At 48.2% G+C, this 23156-nt stretch overlaps 2 protein-coding genes across 16 annotated transcripts in view; one reads left to right on the top strand and one right to left on the bottom strand.

Moving 5' to 3' along the window:
• Window positions 1–1504, top strand: part of Fbxo7 (F-box protein 7) — a 28303-nt gene extending 26799 nt beyond the window's left edge. For all 12 annotated transcript variants that reach the window (XM_087558462.1, XM_087558454.1, XM_087558455.1 and 9 more), the window contains one exon: window positions 927–1504. In XM_087558462.1, coding sequence (XP_087414588.1) covers window positions 927–1313 — 387 coding nt within the window. In that variant the 3' untranslated portion in view covers window positions 1314–1504. The remainder of the gene's footprint in view (window positions 1–926) is intronic.
• A 440-nt stretch (window positions 1505–1944) lies between these two features.
• Syn3 (synapsin III) overlaps window positions 1945–23156 on the bottom strand; it is a 448670-nt gene continuing 427458 nt past the window's right edge. For all 4 annotated transcript variants that reach the window (XM_087555990.1, XM_087555992.1, XM_087555991.1 and 1 more), the window contains 5 exon segments: window positions 22241–22343; window positions 17835–17969; window positions 17156–17243; window positions 10328–10619; window positions 1945–8666 (listed from right to left, as the gene is read on the bottom strand). In XM_087555990.1, coding sequence (XP_087412116.1) covers window positions 8534–8666; window positions 10328–10619; window positions 17156–17243; window positions 17835–17969; window positions 22241–22343 — 751 coding nt within the window. In that variant the 3' untranslated portion in view covers window positions 1945–8533.

Genomic DNA, 23156 nt, shown 5'->3' with positions numbered 1-23156 from the left:
GTAGGTATTTTTAAATATGAAGACTAATGTTTATGACTGAAATAACTAGTAAGTCAAGAATGAAAGGTTTCATTTTACTTTTAGTGTGATATGATAAAGTCAATTATAATTAAATTTATTGTTAAATATTGGTAAAGAAAATGTCTTCAATTTTAGGCTTAGTCCTTGTTTTCAAAGAAAAGTCAATACATTTTTCATTTTTTTACACAAAAATCTTGTGTTTGGGTAATCTAAATCTGTTAGCATACTATATTGTGAAAATCTTGTTTTTGGGAAGTTAAATCTGTTAGCATACTACATGAAAAGAATAAGATACATGGTTTTATTTGTAGACTGTGACTGTAAAAATCACTGATAGGCCTGAGGAAAACTCTGGATGAAGGACTAAAGAACAAATAGCTAAATGAAAGTCTGAACTGCTTGCAGAATGCAGTCTTGTTCTTGAATCTCTGTCCTGCCCTTTAAAGTCGTCACTTGTGTATGCTTTAAATTGAAAGCCACTAGGGGTGAAAAGCAAGAAATTGCCTGTAGTACCTGATTGCTATATATAGCATGATGTTGTCAGCAAATCCTTAAATTGCATGTTCAGAAGGCTCACCTAAATCTGTGTTGGCCATGGAGTGCTAGATTTCATTCTTAAAAATATATGCCACTGAGTTTTCCCTTCTTTGGGCTTCCTGATACCTCAGATTAGACTGTCACTCTGTAGCACTGAAGTGCTCATTGGCACTGCATCTGGAGTCAGAGCGCTTCATGTGGTAGAGACTGGCAACCATTCTACTATGTATCTGCCTTGTTTGCATAGACTGAGAAAGAAAAATACAGAGGGACTGTATGTAAGCAGTGAAGCAGAGTAGAGCTTGGGATGACCTCCACCGCTCACCATGTCTTGTCTCCCACTCTCTCCTGTTTTTATCTATCTGCAGTTGTACAGAAAGAAGCACATCCAAAGAAAAGAAGCCCAGAGGATGCGGCATGTGATGTACCTACCGTCAGTCCACCCTATCCCATTCTGCCCCATTCCCGTCTACCCCAGGCCCTACCTTCCCACCACGCTGCTTCCTCCAGGAATCATTGGTGGTGAATATGATGAGAGGCCAATATTGCCTAGTGTTGGGGACCCAGTCACCTCACTCATCCCAAGGCCTGGGGAGCCTCCTAGCCAGTTCCGTCCAGTCAGACCACGTTTTGATCCTGTTGGCCCACTTCCAGGATCTAACTCCCTCTTACCAGGAAGAGCTAGCCCCAACAACAGATTTCCCTTCAGACCCGGCAGGGGTCGGTCAGCTGACAACCGGCTACCATACCTGTGACCGATTTGGAGACTTCATGGAAACGTAGATGCTGATCTCTGCTCTCAGTTCTGGTTCTGTGGGCACCAAGGACAAGGTTGCCCAAAGAGGGGTTAGGTGACTGCTGGTCTCTCCACTCTGGATTCCCCTCTGGGATGGAGATTGTGGTACTGACAATGTTCTGTGTTATGTTAATAAAAGTAAAAATTGCATGTCGGACTTTACTTTTGTTAAGGTTATATTTAGTAGAAAAACCTTAGTCACACTGTTAATTTGTATATTTGAAAATTATCTGGGTGCTTTCAGTGTGAAGAGGTGGTTGATCACAGGAAGTGTCTGTTTTATCAGTGGTGCTCAGTCAGGTGAAAGCTCAGCTATATCATGATATAAAAGCTGAACTGGTTTGTGTGAACTCAGAGTGAGCCCAACCCATTCCTTTCTTAGCAGCTTTTCTGGGTTCTGTGAGGAACTTCAAGGGCTCCGAAGGCCATTGGGTTGATGGAGACAACATTACCTCCTATGATTGGTTTCCCCCTTGTGTTTTGGTATCAAAGACAGTTTTAGCAGCGTTCTTTATGTGCTGTCAGGTGAGGTGCTTATTCAAGGACAGCCCCATTTTGCTGGGAGGTTGTCATACTTTTAAGAATTAAAATACTCAAAATTCAACATTTATTCATTCTACAACAAGAGAAAGCCCAAACACAAATGACTTAATATAAATAACTATTGGAACATGCTGTAGTGACACATTCAAGCTGCAACTGCTGCCGCACAGGGGAAAACGCTGTTAGCATCTGCAGGAAATAGGGACAGTGCCAGCGTCTTCCTGTTCTAAACACGTTTGCATATTAGGAAATGGCTTGGCATATGTGCTGCAGAGATACTGAGTCCTGTGTGCGGACTGTGTACTGAGGGTTTGCTACATGTATTGTGAGTCTTTGCATCACAGTGAAGAAAGTTGATATTCTAGAGGCTCGAGGCTATATGACCTTTAACATTATGTTTCTATGCTCTACAGGACAGTCTTAATGTCCACCGAATGCCATAGGCTTCATTCAGGTGTGGCTAAAGGGGTCACCCTGAAGTTTTGATTGATCTAGATTGTATTTCAGAACATGTTCTTGTGGCTGAATGTTAGGTTGCCCCATGTAGTGTGCGCGTGCGCACAAGTAGGCGTGGGAAACAGTGATGACCAGAGCACCAAATACAAGTTTTCAGAACATAAGTCATTTCCAAATGGGCCCTGGGAGGTCCTGATGGTGCTGGTGTCCAGCCTCACTGGGCTTAACTGGCAGATGTTGCAAGTCTTGAGTTTAAGATAGTGGCAGAGTGCTCTAAACCTAGACTTAGGCACCTCTCAACAACCTGTATTAAAGTGTCCTCAAAGCATTTCCTCTTGACTAGCAGCTCATTTTATTTTGAGAAGCTTAGAGAGTCGTGCGTCCTTGTCACTGGGTGTTTGAGCTTTTGTGTATTGCTAATAGCATAATGAGTGGAATCATGGCTTGGCAGCAGCTTGTCACTGCATGGCTTTGTGACGTCACCTCCATGCACTGTAACGGGAGCAGGACAGCCTAGAAGCCCACGGCAAGCACTTGACAGTGGTCCAGCCCCAGTGCACTGGGTTGCAGTAGCCTCACATCTTTCTCAGCCCCTACATTCTCCAGTAGTTACTTTTTGGTAATAGGATCTTGATTTTCCTCCCCTTAACCACTATAAGTGCAAAATACCCATTTGACATGGCTGGTAATTCAGTCTTGGGAGGAACCTTTTCCAACTTGTGACTCCTCGAATTCTGTAGCTTTTTTTCTTCTAGTTCTTCTCAGTTGCTGAGGCCATTGCTTCATACATATCTCTGAAATTCCTAACTGGCGGAGTTGGATATTCCCCTCCCTTCCTGTGTTCAGAGTTGGTTCCAAGGTCTGTGCTCTTCCTATTTGAGCCTTGGAGAAGAGCTGGACGGGTGCTCTGCTGTGCTCCAATGCTGGCAGGGCTACGTAAATATGGATAAGGGTATTGCAGTGTGCTAGGCAAATGCAAAGCTGTGTGTGCACATGTGTCTCCCTTGGCCTGGAGGAACTCTGATAGGCCGACTAGCCAGTGAGCTGTTGGACTCTACCTATCTCTCTGTTCCCAGTGTTGAGATTACAAATGTTCACCGCCATGCCTAGCTTGTCAACGTGGGTTCTCAGAATCAAATGTAGGTCTTGTACTGCAAACTCTGACTGAACTCTCCAGGTTCTAAAGATTTCATTTGATTTGACTTCTTGTTTCCTCTACTGGAAACCCCACGTGAGGTGTTAGCACTTGTTTCTGATATTCCAAAGTAAAAGCATTGGGTATAAAAAGTGTTAACCCCGAGACTTGATGAAAAAACCTTTGGGTGCTTTTGTTCTCTTCTCTAGGTCTGCCAGTTAGATCTGAATATGAAGCCTGGGTGTGCATGTTTTATCAATCTGGGCTCATGCCTTGTGGGAACAACACAAAAGAGCTTGTGTCCTTTATGCTCCTAAATGGACCCATTTGGCTTGCTTGTCACCCAGCCTTCCCCTTTGTCTTCAGTCAGGCCCAAAGTGCTGCCTCCTGTTAAAGTCTAAATATAAAACAGTTTAATCAGCTACTGGTCTAGGACAGCGTCTGACACCAGGTTAATTCTATCAGCCGGCTTGGCTCTGGGATGAGGAACCTAGAGATACATATGCAAGCTCTCTTGAAGAGAATGGCGGTCCTGGTGATAATTATGTTACCACTTGTATGTGCAAGGCTGGCTTAACCAGTGCCTGTGACTAACCTGCAGCCGTTCACCACTTCTGAATACACAAAATGAACCACCAAGCTATTTTATGAAGCTGAACAAAGCAGACGAGATTGGCCTGCCCTTGGGAGCTGGTGCTCGCCGTCCTGGGGCCTTGTTTACAAAGCCAAGCCATGTTTGATCAGTACAGTGTGCAAGGCTCTCATGTCGAGGGCTGCTTCCTTTCCTGGGTCTGGGAGCGGTTTTTCTATTTTCTCTTTTTACTGATATTTCTGTTGGTTTAACTCCAGGTGACTCCAACTGATAGAGGCTTAGGAAACCATCCGTTCTCCAGTCTTGATCTGTCATATATGTGTCATTTACTTCCTAATTTTCTAGGGGAGCAACCTCAGAAGAGTCCTGAATACCTAGCTGCCGCTGAGCAGCTGCTCCAATCTCCTGTGCCACGTCCCAGGTGCCCAGGAAGCTCGTCTTGCTGGTGCTGCTTTTACGCCTATTCACATGAGAACTTCCTGCGGGCAGTGGCTACCCAGTTACATGGAGGTTTGGTTTGTGTTTTTTTATTTAAATGAGTCTGAAGAATTGCCACACCTGATACTCGGGGAGTAGACCAACTGCATGCTAGAGGGGATGCAGCAGTCTGGAAGCCTTGGGGAAAGAGAAATGATGTGGGTATTCTATGCCTGGAAAGTTGATTCTCCACCAGCCAGAGTCCATCCAGCACCGTCTGATCACAGGACAGGTCTGGAGGAAGCCTGCTCTGACTGCTTTGAGATATTCTTTGGGGTCGTGTTTGGAGTCCCTGGTCGTTGTGTACAAATTGAATAGGTCTTTGTTGTGTCTCAGCTTCACTAGGTCAGCTTGGAAAGAAAATGCTCTTGCTTGGGTCAAGATTGTGTAAAAGGGCAGAACCCAATAAATAAAACCTTTCAGGTTCCATTTACAACGGCCCTACCCTGTTCCTTTGCCCTTCCCACCTCTGAATGTCACAGTTATTGAAGGTTAAAGTTTCAGGAGCAACATGGACTAGCCTATGGGAAAAACGATCCACTGGAGGGATGTGTGAGCTCCATGGGACCTGTATTTATATTCTTGGCTTCTGTTTCATTCCCAGGCAGTTGGAAATTAAAAGTGCTGGCTATAGTCTAGTGTTACATCATCAATCTAGACGTCCTTGCATGGTTATAAAAATCAGGATGCCTGGCCTGATTAAGATTGTGAAAGACATTTGTGCTACTGTCATTGGGATCCTGGAGGGATGTCATTGATTGCTGAGATGTTTTTAAGGGCAGAATGTGAGAATATTTTGGCCACAAGGTCATTTATGGAGCCACTGGTTCTGCCCATCAAAGGAGTGGGTCCTCAGCAAGGCTGGTGATTGAAGCTCTGCTTCAGATTGAATCTCAGCGGGCTGATCAAGCTGCAGGCTCTGAGCCTTCTAACTGCAAGTTCACAGTTCAGTGCTCTGAAGCAAAGTTTCCTGGGCCTTTATAAGTAGTCCAGGGCCATGACCCACATTTGAGAAACTTCCTGCTGCTGGTTTTTACTCCACTGTGTCAGGAGCTGTTTTAGTATTGAGACTAGGTTGAAACTGCTGTAAAGTAATGACTGCCACCTGTGTTCTTGACCACTCAATGCATGGCGTTCTGTGATACCTCTCATCCTTTTCCAGAATGCAAGGTTTCTTGTCCCTGCATCCATCTGTCCATTGCCCCCCACCCCCTGTCCCTCTGTGTCTCTGTCTGTCTGTCTGTCTGTCTGTCTGTCTGTCTGTCTGCCTGCCTGCCTGCCTGCCTGCCTGCCTGCCTGCCTGCCTGCCTGCCTGCCTGCCTGCCTGCCTGTCTGCCTGCCTATCTCTGTCTCTGCTTGATCTTACTGACTGGGGCAGAGCTTTCTGTAGAAAGTTGTTCCTAAAGGAGCAACTTCAACTATCAGTGTCAGGAGCTTCTGATTTCCCTGCACATGTGCCTCATGAGTGAGGGAGGCCTGGCTTCTCAAGGTCTGGTGGGGAAGCAGTGTGTTATTGAAGCAAATACCAGGAACTCCCTAGAACGAGGACTACAGTCTGAAATGAGGTAATGGGGCTTTAAGATGTTATGTACTAACGTACTCATTCGGGTCATTAGCCAGGCATTAAAGTCCACATCCTCTTCTGTAGAACTCACTTCACAGACTACTTTTGATATTTCAAATCTTACCTCCCACACTTCCTTCCTTCTGCCTCACCTATATCTTTCTTCAGAGGTTCTAGAGCAAGGTGCAAGAACTAAGAGTAGGGGAAGGGCAGGAGGAAGAAGCAACATTCTTGAACTCACAGACTGATCGCTTTTCTTATTTGGATAACCCACCTAAAGCATGACTTGTGGATGCTGGCCTCAAGACCTCTTCCCTTACCAGAGAGCGGATGTGTCTAGGAGAATGCACTGACAGTTGTGCCATGTGCCTCACCACATGCTGGGCCACCCCATTAGCCTAAAGAAGCATTCTGGAAGCCTCTGCCATGCTCATCCTGGGATAGAAGAGCAGTTGAGTTGGGGAGATGTGGGCAAGCATGCTCACGGACTGTCCTCACACTGAAGTCATGGAAGTTTGCAATCTTCTTGGTACTGGGAGGGCTTCTAGGCCTTCAGCAGTTCACTCCTCACTTCATACCACAGCCAATTTGCTGTTGATTCTGGTCATTTCCAGTTAGGCCTAAACCCTGCATCTCCAGCTCCAAACTATGGCCTCAGTGGCCACTGAACCTACGTGATCTTATGTCACAGTTGCTACTTACCACTCTAACCAAGGATATGGGAAGAGAGGCCAAAGGAGAGCTTCTGCAGTAACTCTAGTACGCTTGCTCTCAATACCGCTTCATCTTGAAAGAGGGAAGAGGGAAGGAGAAAGAGGATGACCTTGATGGCTAACTGGATCTCTAGCAGTCAGTGGCAAAGCTACCACTTTTGATATTGAGCCGATCCCTGCTGGAAACCAGCCTGGAGGTGCATTCTGCAGAAATACAGGGTTCTAAGTGAACCAAGGCAGGAGAGGGTCTCTACCTTTGTCTCTGCCACTCGTCTGGGCTGAGCTGACCAAAAAGTAATTACTTGCTGGGTGTGGCGGTTCGTAAATGTAATCTCAGCACTTGGGAGACTTAAGAAAACAGGAGAATTACTGTGAGTTTGAGACTTTCGTGGGCTACATAATATATTCTATGCCAGCCTGAGTTGCTGAATGAGACTCCTTATAGTGACTGCTTCTGTGCTTCTGGAGATTCAAGGAAGCCTCAGATGCAGAACTCAGGTATAACCAGAAGCTGCTTCAGTTAATAACTTCCCTCCCTCACACAGTGCAGGGAGGGCACACCTTATGTGGCCACGGCTGTACTGAGAAACATTGCTCTGTTCTGATGTCTTGGGTTGGACCAAGAGGCTGCTTCTGGCACCTACAATGTTTCTAGCACCAGGTACTTGGTGATGTGATCCTGGGAGGCCGTCTAGTGCAGGGGAATGGCCACTGGAAAGGGAATTAGGACCATTCTGCCTAGCTCTGCAGCAAACCATTGTAGTCATCATGGCAACACTGAAACAAGGTTGGAGTGGAACTTTTTCTGGAAGAAATTCCAAAAGGCTTCAAGGTCTCCTAAAGAAAAAAAACACACACACTGCTTTTGAAGGCTTCTCCACTGTAAATTGAGTGGCCTACTGACTCCTTTTTTCAGAGCAGGTAAAATGCTGAACCATCACTGTGTCTTCTGATCCTGTGACAGGGAGCCATCCACATTCTCTTTCTGTGTGAGGTCAGACAAGCACAATCATCCTGTAACCCTCTCCCCAGGGAACACAGGCTCTGTCTTCTGGATTCCTGCTGTTGGCTCTGTGGGTTTCCCTCTGTTCTGAAAGGTCCCACATGTTGCATAGGGTCTAGCTTCTTTCTGTTGCATCAAGGTCATCATGAGGGCCAGCTGTGATGGGGCCTTTGCCAGCCTACTCCCAGTAACGATGGCACGAGTTTGCTTTGGGTGCATAGTGGGCTCCCAGGCTGGGCTTCCCTTTTTCTGTTTGCAAAAACACCATTAAAAAATAATTGCCTCTTGTGTTGCTGAGGTCCGACTATAAAGTATGCATTTGATGGAGGTGAGTCACAGCTTAGAAGGGGGCCTCAGCCCAAAGGCAAGCAAAATACTAATAAGACTGCAAAAACAAGCCACACAGACATCTCACGTGGTACCGGCGGCAGGGAGCAAGCGTATGGTGGATGTAGTGATGCCTTGTCTGTCTAGAAGGTCCGTGTTGAGGAACCTAGGGGCTCTCAAGGCTACCGCTCAGTCAGACAGCATTAGAATGTCATGGTCAAGGAGGTGGGAATGTAGATCACCAGTTCCTGGGACAGATGTATTTAGGAAGCATATTTCCATCAGGAACCAAGGCTGAGAAGGAGGGAACCAGACAGGGCTCCAGTCACTGAGTCTTCTTGCCCTCCTGTCCTCCAGCCTGGATAGAGGCTAGTCGGAGAAGAGGCTGGCAAAGGACTTCCTCAGGTTGCGGATTGTCTCAGCCTTGGCCTCATCTTCACTTGGGGTTCCTCGATGGGAGGTATCTGACGTGCTGAGGCTGTTAGTCAGGGACTGAGATTTGCTGAAACAGAAAGCAAGAAGTTTGGGATGGTCAAGGCTTGAACTCCCAAGGTAATGAGTCTGGGGCTGGCTCTGAAGCCTGCTGGCCGAGCAGGGTCATTAAAGGATGGTGAGACCAGAAATCAGGCATCACAGCGTGTACACGATGTTAGCCTTGGACTAGCAAGGTATATGGTAGTGCCCTCATTTTCTTAGGTATAGAGATTGGGGTTCCTAGAGAAAAGCATTTGGTTTGGATATTCTTTCTAGCAAGAAGTATGAAGCACGCACTACTTAAATGCTTTCCCCTATCCCAGGCTGCACTGTTTTGTGGGGCCATGCCAGCCACAGCGGGCCAGACCCGGCGGGCTGCAGTTCTTTCCTCAGAGTTCCCAGAATTAGTTGAGAAATCAGGCAGTTCCTGTTCTAGGTCCCTTGCCTCCGTTGAGGGTTTGTCAGATCAGAGGTGTCCATGAGCATGTCTGTGGAGAAGCGCCTGGCTTGTTGGTTGATGCAGGAGGGTCCAGCCTCTGTAAGCAGCATCATTCCCCAGACAGATGGTTTTGGGCTCTGTGAGAGAGCTAGCTAGCTAAGCATGGGTCAGTGAACAGGTTTGCATGTAGCACTCTTTATTAGTTCCTACTTCAAGTCCCTGTTCAAGCTTCTTTCCTGATGTCTCTCAATGATGAACTGTGACCTGGAAGCTAAAGCAGATCCCCCCTACTTCTAAGTCATTTAGGAAATTATTTTTTAAAGCTTTTATTTGTATTTTATGAACATATATGGTTTGCCTTCATTGAACTGTGTGCATCACATGCATGTAGTGCTCAAAGAGGCCCGGAGAGGGTGTTGGATGCATGTAGTGTTCGTGGAGGCCAGGAGAGGGTGTCGGATCTCCTAGAAATGTAGTTACAGATGGTTGTTAGCCACCATGTGGGTGCTGGGAACTGAGCCCCGGTCCTCTGGAAGAATGCTTATTAAAAATTAATTTATTTGTTTATATTCCAAATGTTCCTCCTCCTGGTCCCTCCCTCACCTAGTACCTTCCCCGACCCCCCTCTTCTCCTCTGAAAGGGTGGGACCTAGGCACATCCTTTACCACTGAGGCCAGACAGGGCAGTCAGGAAGACTAAGCTGCCCGTGTGCTACACATATGTGGGGGAGAGGGGCAAGGAGGGGGGGCAGCCCATGTATGTTCTTTGGTTGGTGGCTCAGATTCCGAGAGCTCCCAGGAGTCCAGGTCTCTTGACTGCTAGCCTTCCTGTGGTGTTCCCATCTACTTCTGGGCCTTCAGTCCTCCCACAACTTGGAAGAGTGCTCTTAACCAGTGTTCTTACCTACTGAGCTCTCCCTCCAGATCCTCTAAAAAAGTTTTTTTTTTTTTGAAATACTTTATCACAGCAACAGAAAGGAAATTAGAACCAGAAAGCTGCTTTTCTTCAGCTGCATAAATTTGGGTTTGTTTCTTACACAGCAAGTGATGACTGATCTAGAGATTATGAGGGCATGGTGGGGCCTAATCTGTACTCTCAAACTGCTGATCCCTGTGACACAAAATGCCACCCTATCAGTCTACTTTCCCCATTTGAGTCCTAAGCAAGGCCTTGTTGGGTCCCCGAGTCAGCTCATCTTTGGGCATATTCCAACTCTACACTATGCCCATTCAGACCCTCAAATACTTACTTGAGGTGGGGGTGAGGTGATGCTGTCTTTTGGGGTTCTTCACCCTGCTGGGAGGTGCTGCGTCCCTGCACAGGAGGCCGGGTATGTGAACTGAGACTGGCAGTTGGCTTGGAGGCCTGGTTTGGAGAACTGCCGCCAGATGCCCGGGATAGCTGTGGAGAACCTGGTGACCTTTGCTGCTGTGGGGATCCTGACTGGGGACTCACAGGCTGCTGACCTTGTGGGGAGAGCCTCTGCTGGGATGGACTTCTAGATCTGGGAGGCTGAGGAGACTGAGCCTGACGAGGGCCCCCTGCAGGACGAAGAAAGAGTTAAAGGTCAGTTTATTTTTGGAATAAATGTGGCTGTTACACCACTTAACACATGTTTATATAAACATGTTGCTTATATCCAGATCACAGGGAGGTGGTTAGGAATGTCAAGAAACATGTAATGGCTGGGGACATAGTTCAGTTGGTAGTGTTTGTCTAGTAAGCACAAAGTCTTATTATTGGTTCTCCGCATGGTTAGGCATGGTGGGACATGCCAGTAATCCCAGTATTCAGAACGCAGATGCAGAAGATCAGGAGTTCAAAGTCATCACTGATCATGCACAGAATTCAAGGCCAGCCTGGGCAACATAAGACCCCGTGTCAAAACAAATAGCCACAAGAAAGCATCTAGAGAACGGAGTCTGGGATGATTGTCACCTGTGACAGGACACCTTTAACTGATCTGTCAACGGTATGTGCCAAGGGTACACCACTAAACAGAGAAGAGGCAGCTTAAAAGATAGCCCGGGGGTTGGGGATTTAGCTCAGTGGTAGAGCGCTTGCCTAGCAAGCGCAAGGCCCTGGGTTTGGTCCCCAGCTCCGAAAAAAAGAAAAGAAAAGAAAAGAAAAAAAGATAGCCCGGGTTTGTTTTTCATTTTAGCATTACTGTATAGAGCCATGTAGCAGAGAAACAGTAGAAAGTTGTGCATGAGACAGTTGGGTCTCACAATCCAGTGTGCAGATGGATTCGTGAGGCCATTGGGTCAGGATAGGGACTGGGATGGTGTTATAGACAGAAACATGTCTCCTTAAATTCAAATGTTGACACCTTAACCCTCCATGTGACTGTAAAGAGGTCATAGGTAAGGTTTGTATGTAATAGGGATGAAGGAAATCCTACTGCGAAAAGGAAGAGGTAATCAGGAAGGTATATAGAGTCCAGTGTAGTAACTCCCCTGTAATTCCAGCACTTAGGAAGCTGAGGCAGGAGGACTGTGGAAAGCTTGAGGCTAGCATTGGCTATACAGTGAGTGTCAGTCCAGTCCGTGTTCACAGTGAGACACTATCTCAAATACCAAGACTTATTTCCCACTTGGTGTAAGACAGTTCTCGTTCTCTTCCTCAAGAATAAATGTAGGGAAAATACAAATGGATTCTGCTCTCCGTGGAGATGCAGAAGGGGAGCGCAGGGTCAGGGACAAATGGTAAGTCCCTTTGTGACCATGGGAAATCTTCTACTAATCACCATGGCATGCTGGGTAGGAAAGCTTGTTGGGTGTTTCTAGAACATCTGTGCTTTCTAGAGAGGCTAAACATTGGCCAGGAGTAGGATAGTGGGAGACTTAAGAAAAAAAAATCCAGATATTTAAGTAAAAGTTTTATGAGTTTTGTATGTGGACTACATTTTTGTTGTCTCAACCCAGTGCAGGTCAAACAAAACATTTTTTTCCCTTTCATCTTAAGCTTCCTGCCCCACTTCTGGGTTGAAACTATCTTGGAAAATCTGTGTACTGTTTCAATAGCTCATTAACTATTACCACTGGGATCCATCAAGAGGTACTTTGGCTATTTCTTACAGCTTTCTGGCAAAGCAAAAAACTTAGTATTTTTTATTTGATCATAATATTATATGTTTTTTTCCTAACACAGAATTGATCCTAAAAATATGAAGTTTATTTTAAACCAGACTCACTGAGTTTGAAAGTAAGTTCAAAACAAGTTCAGAATGTGATTCTGTTTTTATAGAAATTGGTGAAAATGTTTCAAAATTAGCCTTGCTATTTTTGGTCTGAATGTTAATTCACTGAGCGTTTCCTCCAATTACCTTAATTAGTTTTAAATTGATTATTTTTCAACTCACTTAACATAGTGTTTAGCCACATGTTTCTGAAAATAATCTTTTATCGAGCATGCTTTTCCTCTGGGCTAGAGAGAGGATCAGAACACACTAGCTCTCTGTCTTTTGAAGGACTGCCATTCAAGAGTAGTTTTTAAAGAGTCGATCCTGGCCAGAGAGGGAAAGGAGGGGACAGGGCTTGGGGCTCTAAGTAGGGCAGTGAATACAGTTTGGTACCATTGTAAGTATGGCATTGTCAGGTCAGAAGGCTACATGTGTCAGAAAGGTTGCGAATGGCAGCCATGAAGAGCAGTGGTCCTCCAAGTACCACCCCTTTGCGGGATCCCTTTCTAATGGCCGTCGGCATTATCCTACAGACTTGGAAGCGGTTATTTCTTCCATCGTCCCAGCGGAGCTTGAGCTCTGATGGGGCATTATCACTTAGCTAAACCCGAAAGGTGGTGAGACCAACTGGACTGACTGTTCACTATACAGGGTTTGTTGGCATCAAGAACTGGCTTTACAGTCAGGAACCGCCTCCGAATCCAGCGATGACAGTGACGTCACCCGTACGCAACTGGGACCCGCATGCATCTGTTGCCATGGCAATCGCCATACATTCCCAGAGTTCCAGAGTCCACCTGGCCCACTCCTCACCTCTACCTGCGAGCGGTTACATCACAGCCTAAATAAAAGGCACCCTTCTTGACCTTTGCCCCCCTTTCTCTCTTTTCTCCCTTGTCTCCGACACTCCCTCTGTTCCCTCCCCCCACAATAAACCTCTCTCACGTGGAACTGCATTGGCCTGGCGTGGTCTGTCTGCAATTCTAACACAACAGGGTTTGCTTTAGTTTGTGTTTTAAAGGCCCCTAAAGTTCTATGTGTGAGAGGCTTCATCTCTCCCTGTTTGTGTCTCTCTCGGGGATAAAGTAGAAGGGCCAAGGCTTAATGGAAGTTAGGTCACTGGACACATGTCCTTGCAAGGGAGATGGGGCCGAAGCCCTGTGTCTCTGTTTCCATGAGTAAACTTTCTTCCTTTAGGACATGTTTCCACTGCTGTGAATACCGTGTCATCACTGGTCCCAAACACAGGGCCATGTGACTGGACCTCTGAAACAGGAGCTCAAACATAGCTCTTCTTTTTAAGTTGGTTTTGGGTATTTTCTTGTGAGGGGAAGATGACCAACACCACGGAAGACTTCTGCAGTTTCCCTTTGTTAAATTCTTCCTGATTTCCCTGGGGCGGACAGTGGGTGTGGCATAGACAAGGGAAGTGGGTGGGCGAACCCTGTGTGGGGATAGCGGGTTTCTGTCCACACAATTACCATTGCTATCCTTTATTGTAAAAGGAATCTGAGCTTTTCAAGCTGTGAAGACTTGTCACTAGAGAGAATAAAATACATTTTTGGGAGAAAGACTCAGAAATAAATGGGGAGGCCAAGTCTGGCTTCTAGTATGAACACAGTGTTGGGTATGTTATTATCCGCCAATCTCCTGCCTCCTGCCCCTATCCCTGTGTGTGTGTGTGTGTGTGAGAGAGAGAGAGAGAGAGAGAGAGAGAGAGAGAGAGAGAGAGAGAGAGAGAGAAGGAGGGGGAGGGGAGGGGGAGAAAAGGAAGGGGAGAGAGAGGGGGAGGGGAAGGGAGAGAGAGAAGGAGGGGGAGGGGAGGGGGAGAAAGGGAGGGAGAGGGGGAGAGAGAGGGGGGAGGGGAGAGAGAGAGAAGGAGGGGGAGGGGAGGGGGAGAAAGGGAGGGAGAGGGAGAGGGGGGGAGAGAGAGGGGAGAGAGAGAGAGAGAGAGAGAGAGAGAGAGAGAGAGAGAGAGAGAGAGAGAGAGAAAACAGACCTGTCTATGGAGGTTACAGGTCAACCTTTGTCCCTTTTAAAGACTGAAACTCTCCCAAGTAGACTAGTTGGCAAATTCGCTCCCAAGATTCCCTCAGTCCTCACCTCTCCAGCTCTGGGATTAAAAGCCACTGCCACACCCAGGTGGTTTGAAATGTGGGCACTAAGGATCAAAGTCGTGTCCTCATGCTCTTAAGGGGTACCCTCACCCGGTAAGCTGTCTCCTCAGCCTCCCACTCTCTTTTGATCTCACACTGTAGCCCAGGCTGGCCTGGCATTGCACTCACTGGTGGCCCAGGCTGACCTCAAACTCACAGCAATTCTCTTAGCTCAGCTTCTTGTGTGCTGGGATCACAGGTGTGACTCATCATGCATGCCTTGTTTGTTATATTCGGAGAAGACTATTTGCTCACAGATATTGAGAATTAAAGTGCCACCTAATTGGTATTTTAGTCCATGGTTAAATAGAATTTTGATTACTGTATATACATTTGGAGTATGTTGGGGGTGCAGCACATGAAACTTCATTTATATGAAAAAGGAAGTTAATCTGGAGGGTTGTGTTAAATAAGTGATGGGGAAAGAAGGAAAATGTCGTAGGCTATTTGTTCACACTGTGAACCCCAAAATTGTACGTTTACTGGAAAAACCTATTTCTAGTTGTGGTGTGTCTCAGCTTTATAGAACGCCTTTAATTCCCCTTAATATACACCTTTAATCCCAAACATGAAGGTAAAGTTAGTTTGTAGAAGGAAGCACCCATGTTTGAAAGTGAAGTCTAGCTGAATGGCAGACAAAGTGATGAATCAGAGGAAGATTTGACAGAACAGGATAGGCCCACTCTCACAAGCAAAGAGAGGTTACCTCAGGAAGAGCAGGGAAGAGAGAGAAGGGGGCGAGGAACAGTTTACCGGGAGAGTTTAAAAGAGACAGACTGAAGAGAGAACAAGTCAGACACAGGTGATGACAGAATGAGTCAGAGAGGGAAAAGAAGCCAGAAGATTAGAACATGTTCTAAAGTTGGTATGAGGCCCAAGCAGAGCAACTCAGGAGAAGCCAAGAGAAGCCAGATTGAATCAGTCAGCTCGGAGAGGAGTTTGAGCCAAAACAGCTGAGTTGAATTAGCCAGCCAGAGTTCAGAAAGAGCTAGAAAGGGTGGGTTTATTCAGCAGCAGGTCTCTGAGGCCGAAAAACACTCTAGGTCTAGATTGTGTGGTTAGCAGACAGAGGCAGCACGCCTCTGAGACAATTACTACAGAAAAAAAGTTGCTTTTACCGGAAGAAGAGAGAGAAAGCTGAAAGGGATGAAGGAAGGGAGGGAAGGAGGAGGGAGCTGTGTTTCCTAGAGCTGTGGAAGAGGCAGCCATCTGGTGCTCCAAACAAAACTGTCACTTTAATAGAAGTGACTAGCAAGCTCAGGACAGGGTGGAGATGCCTTCCTTCTGTTGATGGAGAACCTCCGCTTTGGCATCTCCAGGCCAAGTCGCTCTGAAGCCCCAGCTGGCCCAGAGCAGCAGGGCTGGGCACCCTGGTCTGCTGCAAGAGACATGCTTGCAGTGCTCCTCTTGAGCCTGTGTGTGGGAGACCCTCCACACCCGACCTTCCTCCAGGAGGTCTTTAGCTTTTCTCCCGATTCCCCCTCCTCTCGAGGTCCATCCTGTATCCACCCGCTAACAAGCGGTGGCTCTTTTGGAGTAGTGCAGGGATGGTTTTGAGGAAGAATGTCAGCAGCCGAGGGTATAATGTTCTGAGTTTCTTTTCTCTTTCTCACTCTAGCTGGTTGGCTCACAAATGTATGCCCAGGCATCACTAGTGGCTAGAAATAACATTTCCCAGAAGGTTTGAAAGTCCAGGCTGGCAAACCTGCCATCTTCTCATCGTGCCTTCCTGGGCAAAGCTTCAACTTCCTACTTGGGGGAGGGAAATGCTAACACTTCCTCTGCAGAGCGGCTGGGAGGATGAATTCCAGTGCAGAAGGGAGTGGCCCCAGAACAGGGGCTGACATGTTAAATGCTTAGCAATCCTTCTGTTCTCTTTTCCCAACTCCTTTCCCTGACCTCAGGAGGACAGCATCCCTCCTGGGGTCCTCATCATGCAGACGGAGGGAGTATATATAAATAGTAAGGATAAAGCATTAGGAATGGATTGTCTATACCAGCAGTTCTCATGGATCATAGCCCCTTGCGGGGGGGGAGCAACCTTTTCACAGGGATCGCTCAAGACCATCAGAAAACTCAGATCATAATTTCATGGTTGAGAGTTAACACAACAGGAGGAACTGTATTAAAGGGTTGCTGCATCTGGAAGGTTGAGAGCCACTGGGCTAGACTGTCTCCAGCAACCCACTGTTATTGATTTAATTAGTTAGCTGCTCTGTGTATGTGTGTACACGTGGAGGTCAGAGGACACTGAGTGTCTTCCTCTCTTGCTTCCTACCTTACTCCCTCTAGACCAGTGGCTCTCGACCTTCCTGATGCTGCCACCCCTTAATCTAGTTCCTCAGGGTTCGGTGACCACCCAACCACAAAATTCTTTTTGTTGCTACTTTATAGCCGTAATTTTGCTACTATTATGATTCATAATGTATGTGTCTGATATGCAGGATATCTGACATGCAACCCCAGAGGGGTTGAGAACCACTGCTTTGGACAGCATCTCTTATTGAGCTAAACTAACTGGTCAGCCAGTTCCCAGGAACTGCCTGTCCCTCCCTTCCCCCAGTGTTGTAAATACAGACATGTTTGGCTATGTCCAGCTTGTTACTTGTGTGATGGGGATTTGAACTCATGTTGTCATGCTCGCACAGAATGTGTTCTTATCACTGAGACACCTCACAGTCCTCTGCACTGCATTTCAGTTTCATTGATACAGTGTTTCTCAGTGGCTGCCCCATCTTACCTTGTGGAGGTGGCCTTGGCTGGGGCTGTCCGAGCAGAGGTCCTAGCTGGCCTTGCCCTGGAGATTTTGCAGATTTAGTCTGTGGACCCTAGAGTAAGAGAAGAGGAAGGAAGCCCCTGGCTACAGTAATTCTGGTAGGAGGCAAAGCCTTAGATACATCTTTATTTTAAAAATCACTGATGTAAAGTACACAATGCATGATTCTTCAGTGTACCTCCTGATAGGTTTTTAGGATAGCCACGGAAGATGCTGCAAATGCCTCCTGGCTCCTAAAAGCCCCTTGAGTTCAACTACTATTCCTGTGTGTATGAAGAGATGGGTTTCTGTGGGATAAGTAGGGGTTGGTGTTGGGGGAAAGATTTGAAACTTGCTTTCCCAGAAGGCTGACGATTGCTGGGTCGGGGGATGGGAAGCCTGAGACACAATAGTTTCTATTGTCCTGTGCACTGGGAACATAGGGCATCTGTGTGCCTGGATTCTTTCACACATCTCCATTCAGATCCAACATGGAGACAGAGAGATGAACATTGCCATCAATCAATCCAAAGATGATGGGACAGGAGTTTTCTTTCTAGGAGAGATGAGCAAGAAAGGGTCCCTGCAAGGCCCTTGCCAGCCTCTGTCCCCACCCCCTTCTCCTATAGGATGCCTGCCTGGGGTTATCTCAAGAAAACCTTACCCAAGGTCTCAGGGGGGAGGGCACCGAGGCCCCTGGCACCAGGAGTTGGCTCATCTTGGAAACAACAAGGTCAGCCATTAACTGCTTGTCCTCCTCCACATGTTCTCCAATCAGTGGCATTGAACTGTCCATGACCTGGTGTGGGGGAGGAGAGGAGGTTGAAGAACCCTGAAGTTGGCTTTTTATTTCTGGAGTGTTGACACTGCGCTCAAGGCAGAATGACCACTAGATGGCAATGTTCTCCATGCAACGCACCCAGCTGGGCACTTCCTGCTGTCTGGGCTCCCAGCAGACACGCAGTTCTCTCTAGTTCCTTGTGAAGGGCTCCCTGGATTCAGTTCCACTCAGCCTCCACACCCTGGAGTCCAGCAACGTGACCAGGGCTGGGGAGCACGTGTTGACCTTCTCTGTACTCTGGGGCGTCAGTCTCTGCCCCCTCATTTCCCACCCTCTCGTTTCCCACTCCACTGTCCTCCCAGAGCTGGGGCTGGCCCTCTCTCTTCTGGCCCAAGGTTAAAGATGTCCTCAGAGCTGGGAACTGGTGGGGGCTCAATTAGAACAACAACTAACAATTTGACACAGGCTGGAAGTGACCCAGGGTTAACAGAGAAGACAAAAGAGGAAAAACATTGTTCTGGGGGCTCCCAGCTGGACACAGACCTAAAATGAAACTCTCCTTGGGAACCAGGCTGTCCTTAAGGAAGAAGGGGCTGCATTTTGGGAAGTCACGTTGGCCCAGTCTACTTTTGTAGTAGATGGGGAAACTGAGGCGCAGAGGTGTGAGTCAGTGTGCCAGGTGATCACGAGGTACAGGCAGCTGATGGTCTTAAGGGGACATAAAGTCTTGGTGGACTTGGGACAGAGCTGTGTTTGTCACCTCTTTCCTCTACCGTTGGAATTCAGCCTTCCCCTGTCTGTCACCTGATTCACCCTGCCAAACCCTGGCCCTTCGCCCAGCTCTGGGGTAATCGGATATTCTTACTTCCAGACCCTGTACCTAGCTCTCTCTGCCCACTCCTCACCTGGCTAACTCCTCACTCAACACGAAACATCTAGTCCACCCTTCCTCCAGAAACCCTTCAGGACCACACCCGTTCCTAGGAGCCCCTCTGTGACCATGTCTTTGCTGAGCTCACTCAACTGACCCACTGGAGAGCTTAGTCCCAGAATTATCATAAAGTCAGAGTGGCCAGTGTCCTGGGGGAACTATGGGTGGGGGGAGGTCCTTGCAGTAAACTCTGTTTACCATGGGAAGGCCTTGACAATACAGGGTCACTGAGCGCTGGTGCGATACGGGACACTATTCTAAGACCCAGGTATCGATGATGCCAGTGCTGTCACTTTGCAGGGCTGGGAATGTGACGACAGTGCTCACCTCGCATACCTGGGGCCTTGGCTTCCACCCCCAGCACCTATGATTCCAGCATTCAGGAGGCAGAGGCAAGGGCAACAAAAGTTCAAGGTCTTCCTACATATTGAATTTGAGGGTAGCCTGGGCTACACGGGGACCTATCTTAGAATGAGCCTTCAAGGCAGGTTCTACGATTACATGGTTTCCTCGTCAGGGCTGAGGAAACGGATGGAGAGTTCTATAGCTGCAGGGGCCTCCTAACCAAGCACCAGGCAGATGAGGCGGCCAGGGTTCCAGGCCTATGTTCTGCTATGGACTTGCTTAGGGGAAGTCTCTTGTCTTTTCTGGGTCTATTTTTGGTCGACCAAACTAAGGGTTCAGGCAGCTGCTAAGGCCCACTTGGCTGTGACTTTCAGGGGACCGTGAGTCACGCACCTGGAGTGCCTGAAAATTAAACTGGAGTGTGGGTATGGGTCCCAGAAAGGCTGTACACTGTCCCCAAATGGAGCTCTCTGGGGTCCCAGGCAGTCTCCAGCGGCAGTTACAAGAGTCTGTCCCCAGTGCTCCTGGGCTCCCAGCACCCTGCCAGTCTCTCCTCCAATCTTACCCATTGCCTTCTGCCCTGGATTGTTCCCCGCATTCTCTGTGGTGGAAAATGGCTGCTACAAGGAGCCTGAGGTCAAGTACTGGAATCTCCACGGTGGACACAGACAAAGGAAGTGGATATTCACTCTCCCCAGGGAAACATTTTTTCCCAGTGAGCAAGGTCATCCCCTGGGCCAGGTCAGAGAGGACGAGGTCCAGGGTGTTTCCCCTGAGCATCCTCACCAAATGTGTCACAAGCGCTGGGAGACAGTATTTTTGGATCTCTGTTTCCTTTTCCCCCTTACTGGGAAAAATACACTTCACATTCCCAGGAACAAGCTCCCTCTGTTCCTGACCCCACCCCAAAGTCCAAAGGAAAACAATTCTCTAATGTTTCTGAGGGAAAAAAACAAAAAAACAAATCTGAAAGCCATCTCTTTTTTTTTTTTTTGTTTGTTTGTTTGTCTGAGGCTTTCTGGAACTTTTTTGAAAAAGTTGTTTTCTTGTGTTTAGAAGACCCAAACTGGCTTTTTTATTTGTTTGTTTTTAAATGTGAAGCATCTTCCATTCTTCCCTCCTTGAGTGTCCAGAGCTGGGGCATATGAGCATGGATGGCTTTTTGTGAAAGTGGAGAGATCTCAGTGACCAGAGCTCACAGGTATAGGTGTGTGTGTATGTATGTGTGCCTGTGTGTGTGTGTGCATGTGCCTGTGTGTGTATGTGTGTGTGCATGTGCCTGTGTGTGTATGTGTGTGTGTATGTGTGTGCATATGTGTGTGTGTGCGTGTGTGTGCATGTGTGTGTGCATGTGCCTGTGTGTGTGTATGTGTGTGTGCATGTGTGTGTGTGTGTGCATGTGCCTGTGTGTGTGTGTATGTGTGTGCGCATGTGCCTGTATGTTTGTGTGTGTGCATATGTGTGTGTGTGTGCATGTGTGTGCGCATGTGCGTGTGCATGTGCCTGTGAGTGTGCATGTGTGTGTGTGCATGTGCCTGTGCATGTGCATGTGTGTGTGTATGTGTGTGCGCATGTGCCTGTGTGTGTGTATGTGTGTGTGCATGTGCCTGTGTGTGTGCATATGTGTATGTGTGTGTGTGTGCGCGAGCGCACGCATGCATGCCCAAACCAGATTCATGTCTACTGTCCTAGTGAGGAAGGAAGGGGATGCTGGGCGGTTTGACAGGCGCTACTGATGTCCCAGGTGAAGTGGTCCTTGACTCGCCTCTGTTCTAGTAACAGGCAGAAGGAATGTGGTTCCTGACTTGAGATGAGGATGGGGTCCTACACAGAGATGCCACTTACCTGGTAGAAACATTCAACTTTCCTGGTGAGTCAACCGGTGAGATTGTCTGTTGCCCTAGGCTCCCGGCCCCCACTGCCAAGGGAACCCCTCCCTGACCTGGAGTATGGTACACCTTCCTGCTGAGCCATACTCCCACCCACTCAGTTACCTGGTGCTGTTTGCCTGTTGGTTCCTAGGCAGCGGGGCAGACACAAGAGACTGGAGGACCGGCTGACTGCTTGTGGTCATCTCAGCCATGTGCCTCTCATTAGCTGCCCACACTCGTGGAGAGGCAGCTGCAGGGGAGGGGTGACCACAGGGCTCCCCTCACGTGTGTTGGCCTGGTGTCAGCTCATTCCCTGCTTCTGGGTTGAGGAGCTTAGCTTCATGGAAGGAGAGAGCTGAAAGGCCCGCGTGTGACTGGGGAGATAGGTAGCTGGGATTGGAGGGGAGCCCCTGAGGCCACAGGGGTGCTTCAGGGTAAAGCTGTGGAAGTGTTGGAGGCTGGGAACTAGAGAGGAAGCTCTGAGGAGGCTAGGAAAGGGTCATAGAGGGAAGAGGATACTGTGGGATGGAGAGATGTATGGGCTGCAGGAGGGTCTTGAGAGTGGTTCTGGGTCCCACTGCCCATCTGTGCCATCTCTTACAAGTCTGTCTCTTGTAGTTGCATCTGCCCTCCAGCCACACTCTGTACCACGGTGTCCATTTGCGTAACAATGCCCTGTCACCTGCACTTGCAGCCTGCAAATTCTGAATCTCCGGTGTTTAAGACCGTGTCTCAGAATTACCCAGAGCCTGGCCCAAGGGACCCCTCCTGGAGCCCATGCTTTTTTATTTGAAGGAACGTAAGGGTGGAGCCCTTGCTTGGTGGTAAGGGAAGTTACTGTCACTTGAACAATGAATACTGTGGCACAGAATACTGCGGACTCTTGGTCTGACAAGCTGGGAAAAAAAAAAAAAAAAAACTGTGTCCCGAGTTCTAAACGGGAAGGCTTCCAGCTGTTGCTACAGCTGAGGTGGGTGCATGAAGCATGAGGTAGAGATCTCTGGGAGTATCTCACTGTGCCCTGAGCTACAGGTAGGCAGGTCAGGAGCCAGGACATGGCTGCCCTGCTGGGGTTCAGCTTGGTGTTTTTTTTTTCCCTGCTGGGGATGGTCTGGACTAGACCCTCCCGTTCCACTCCTCACCTCAATGATATAATCTCTGCCATTCTTGCTGTGAACGGCCTTGACAGCACAGATGTCTAGGCCGCCGAACATTTCTGAGCAGCTGTCCACCCACAGCCTGTACCTGCAAAGACAGGACCGGTGGTGAGCGTGGGGTAAGGAGCAAGGACAGAGGGAGACAGGGGAGTGAAGGCAGGCCGAGGACGAGGTTCCGCTCAAGGTAAGAAACGGGGAGGAAGAGAGCTAGGATGGAGGAAAGAAAGCCTGAGTGCTGCCCCAGGACCTTGGCTCTGCAGCAATGGGAAGCTTGCCTTGCCCTCATGCAGGGCCATGCAGACACCCAGACACCAGACACCCCTGCAGCCCTTTTCCCTTGGGAAAGCTGCTGGAAGGGTTCTAAAAATCCCTCCCAGCTGCCCTCCCTGCTCAAAGTCCCAGCCAGACAAGAGCCTGGAGGGGGGACAAAGGGTCTCATTCTCCTGCAGCCTGAGGAGGGAGGGTGGGGGGTGGTGGGGGAGCCCCTTCAGACAGCTCCTGACTTGCCTAGGGGCCTGGCCTTCTGAACCAATCGCTTTTATTTCTGTTCCAGTGACTGACGGCTGCAGGGCCAGTTTGCTTTGCTGAGGACAGATCTGGACTGTAAACTTTGACCCCTCAACAAGGGATTGGTTGTATCTGGGGAGATCTTCTGGGCTCGCACTTGGCTTCCGCTTGGGGAGTGGATTTGGGAGTCACTGGGGACTTTGTGTCAGTGTCCCTGCTTCTCTCCACACTCTCTAGGGTCACACGGAACGTTCCAGCTCTCACATCTATTTGTGTGTTTGAACCATATGACGTGGAATGAGGAGAGCGCAGAGCTGGAGATTTCTAAGAACGCAGTCTTTGATCTTCTCCACCAGGGCTCACTGAGGCCTTGAGAGAGGATCTCTCATGAATG

Source organism: Rattus norvegicus, chromosome 7 (genome assembly GCF_021556685.1).
Source record: "Rattus norvegicus strain SHRSP/BbbUtx chromosome 7, alternate assembly SHRSP_T2T, whole genome shotgun sequence".
NCBI lineage: Eukaryota > Metazoa > Chordata > Mammalia > Rodentia > Muridae > Rattus > Rattus norvegicus.
Note: the sequence above shows the minus strand (reverse complement) of the source record. Positions and strands in the feature narration are given on the sequence as shown.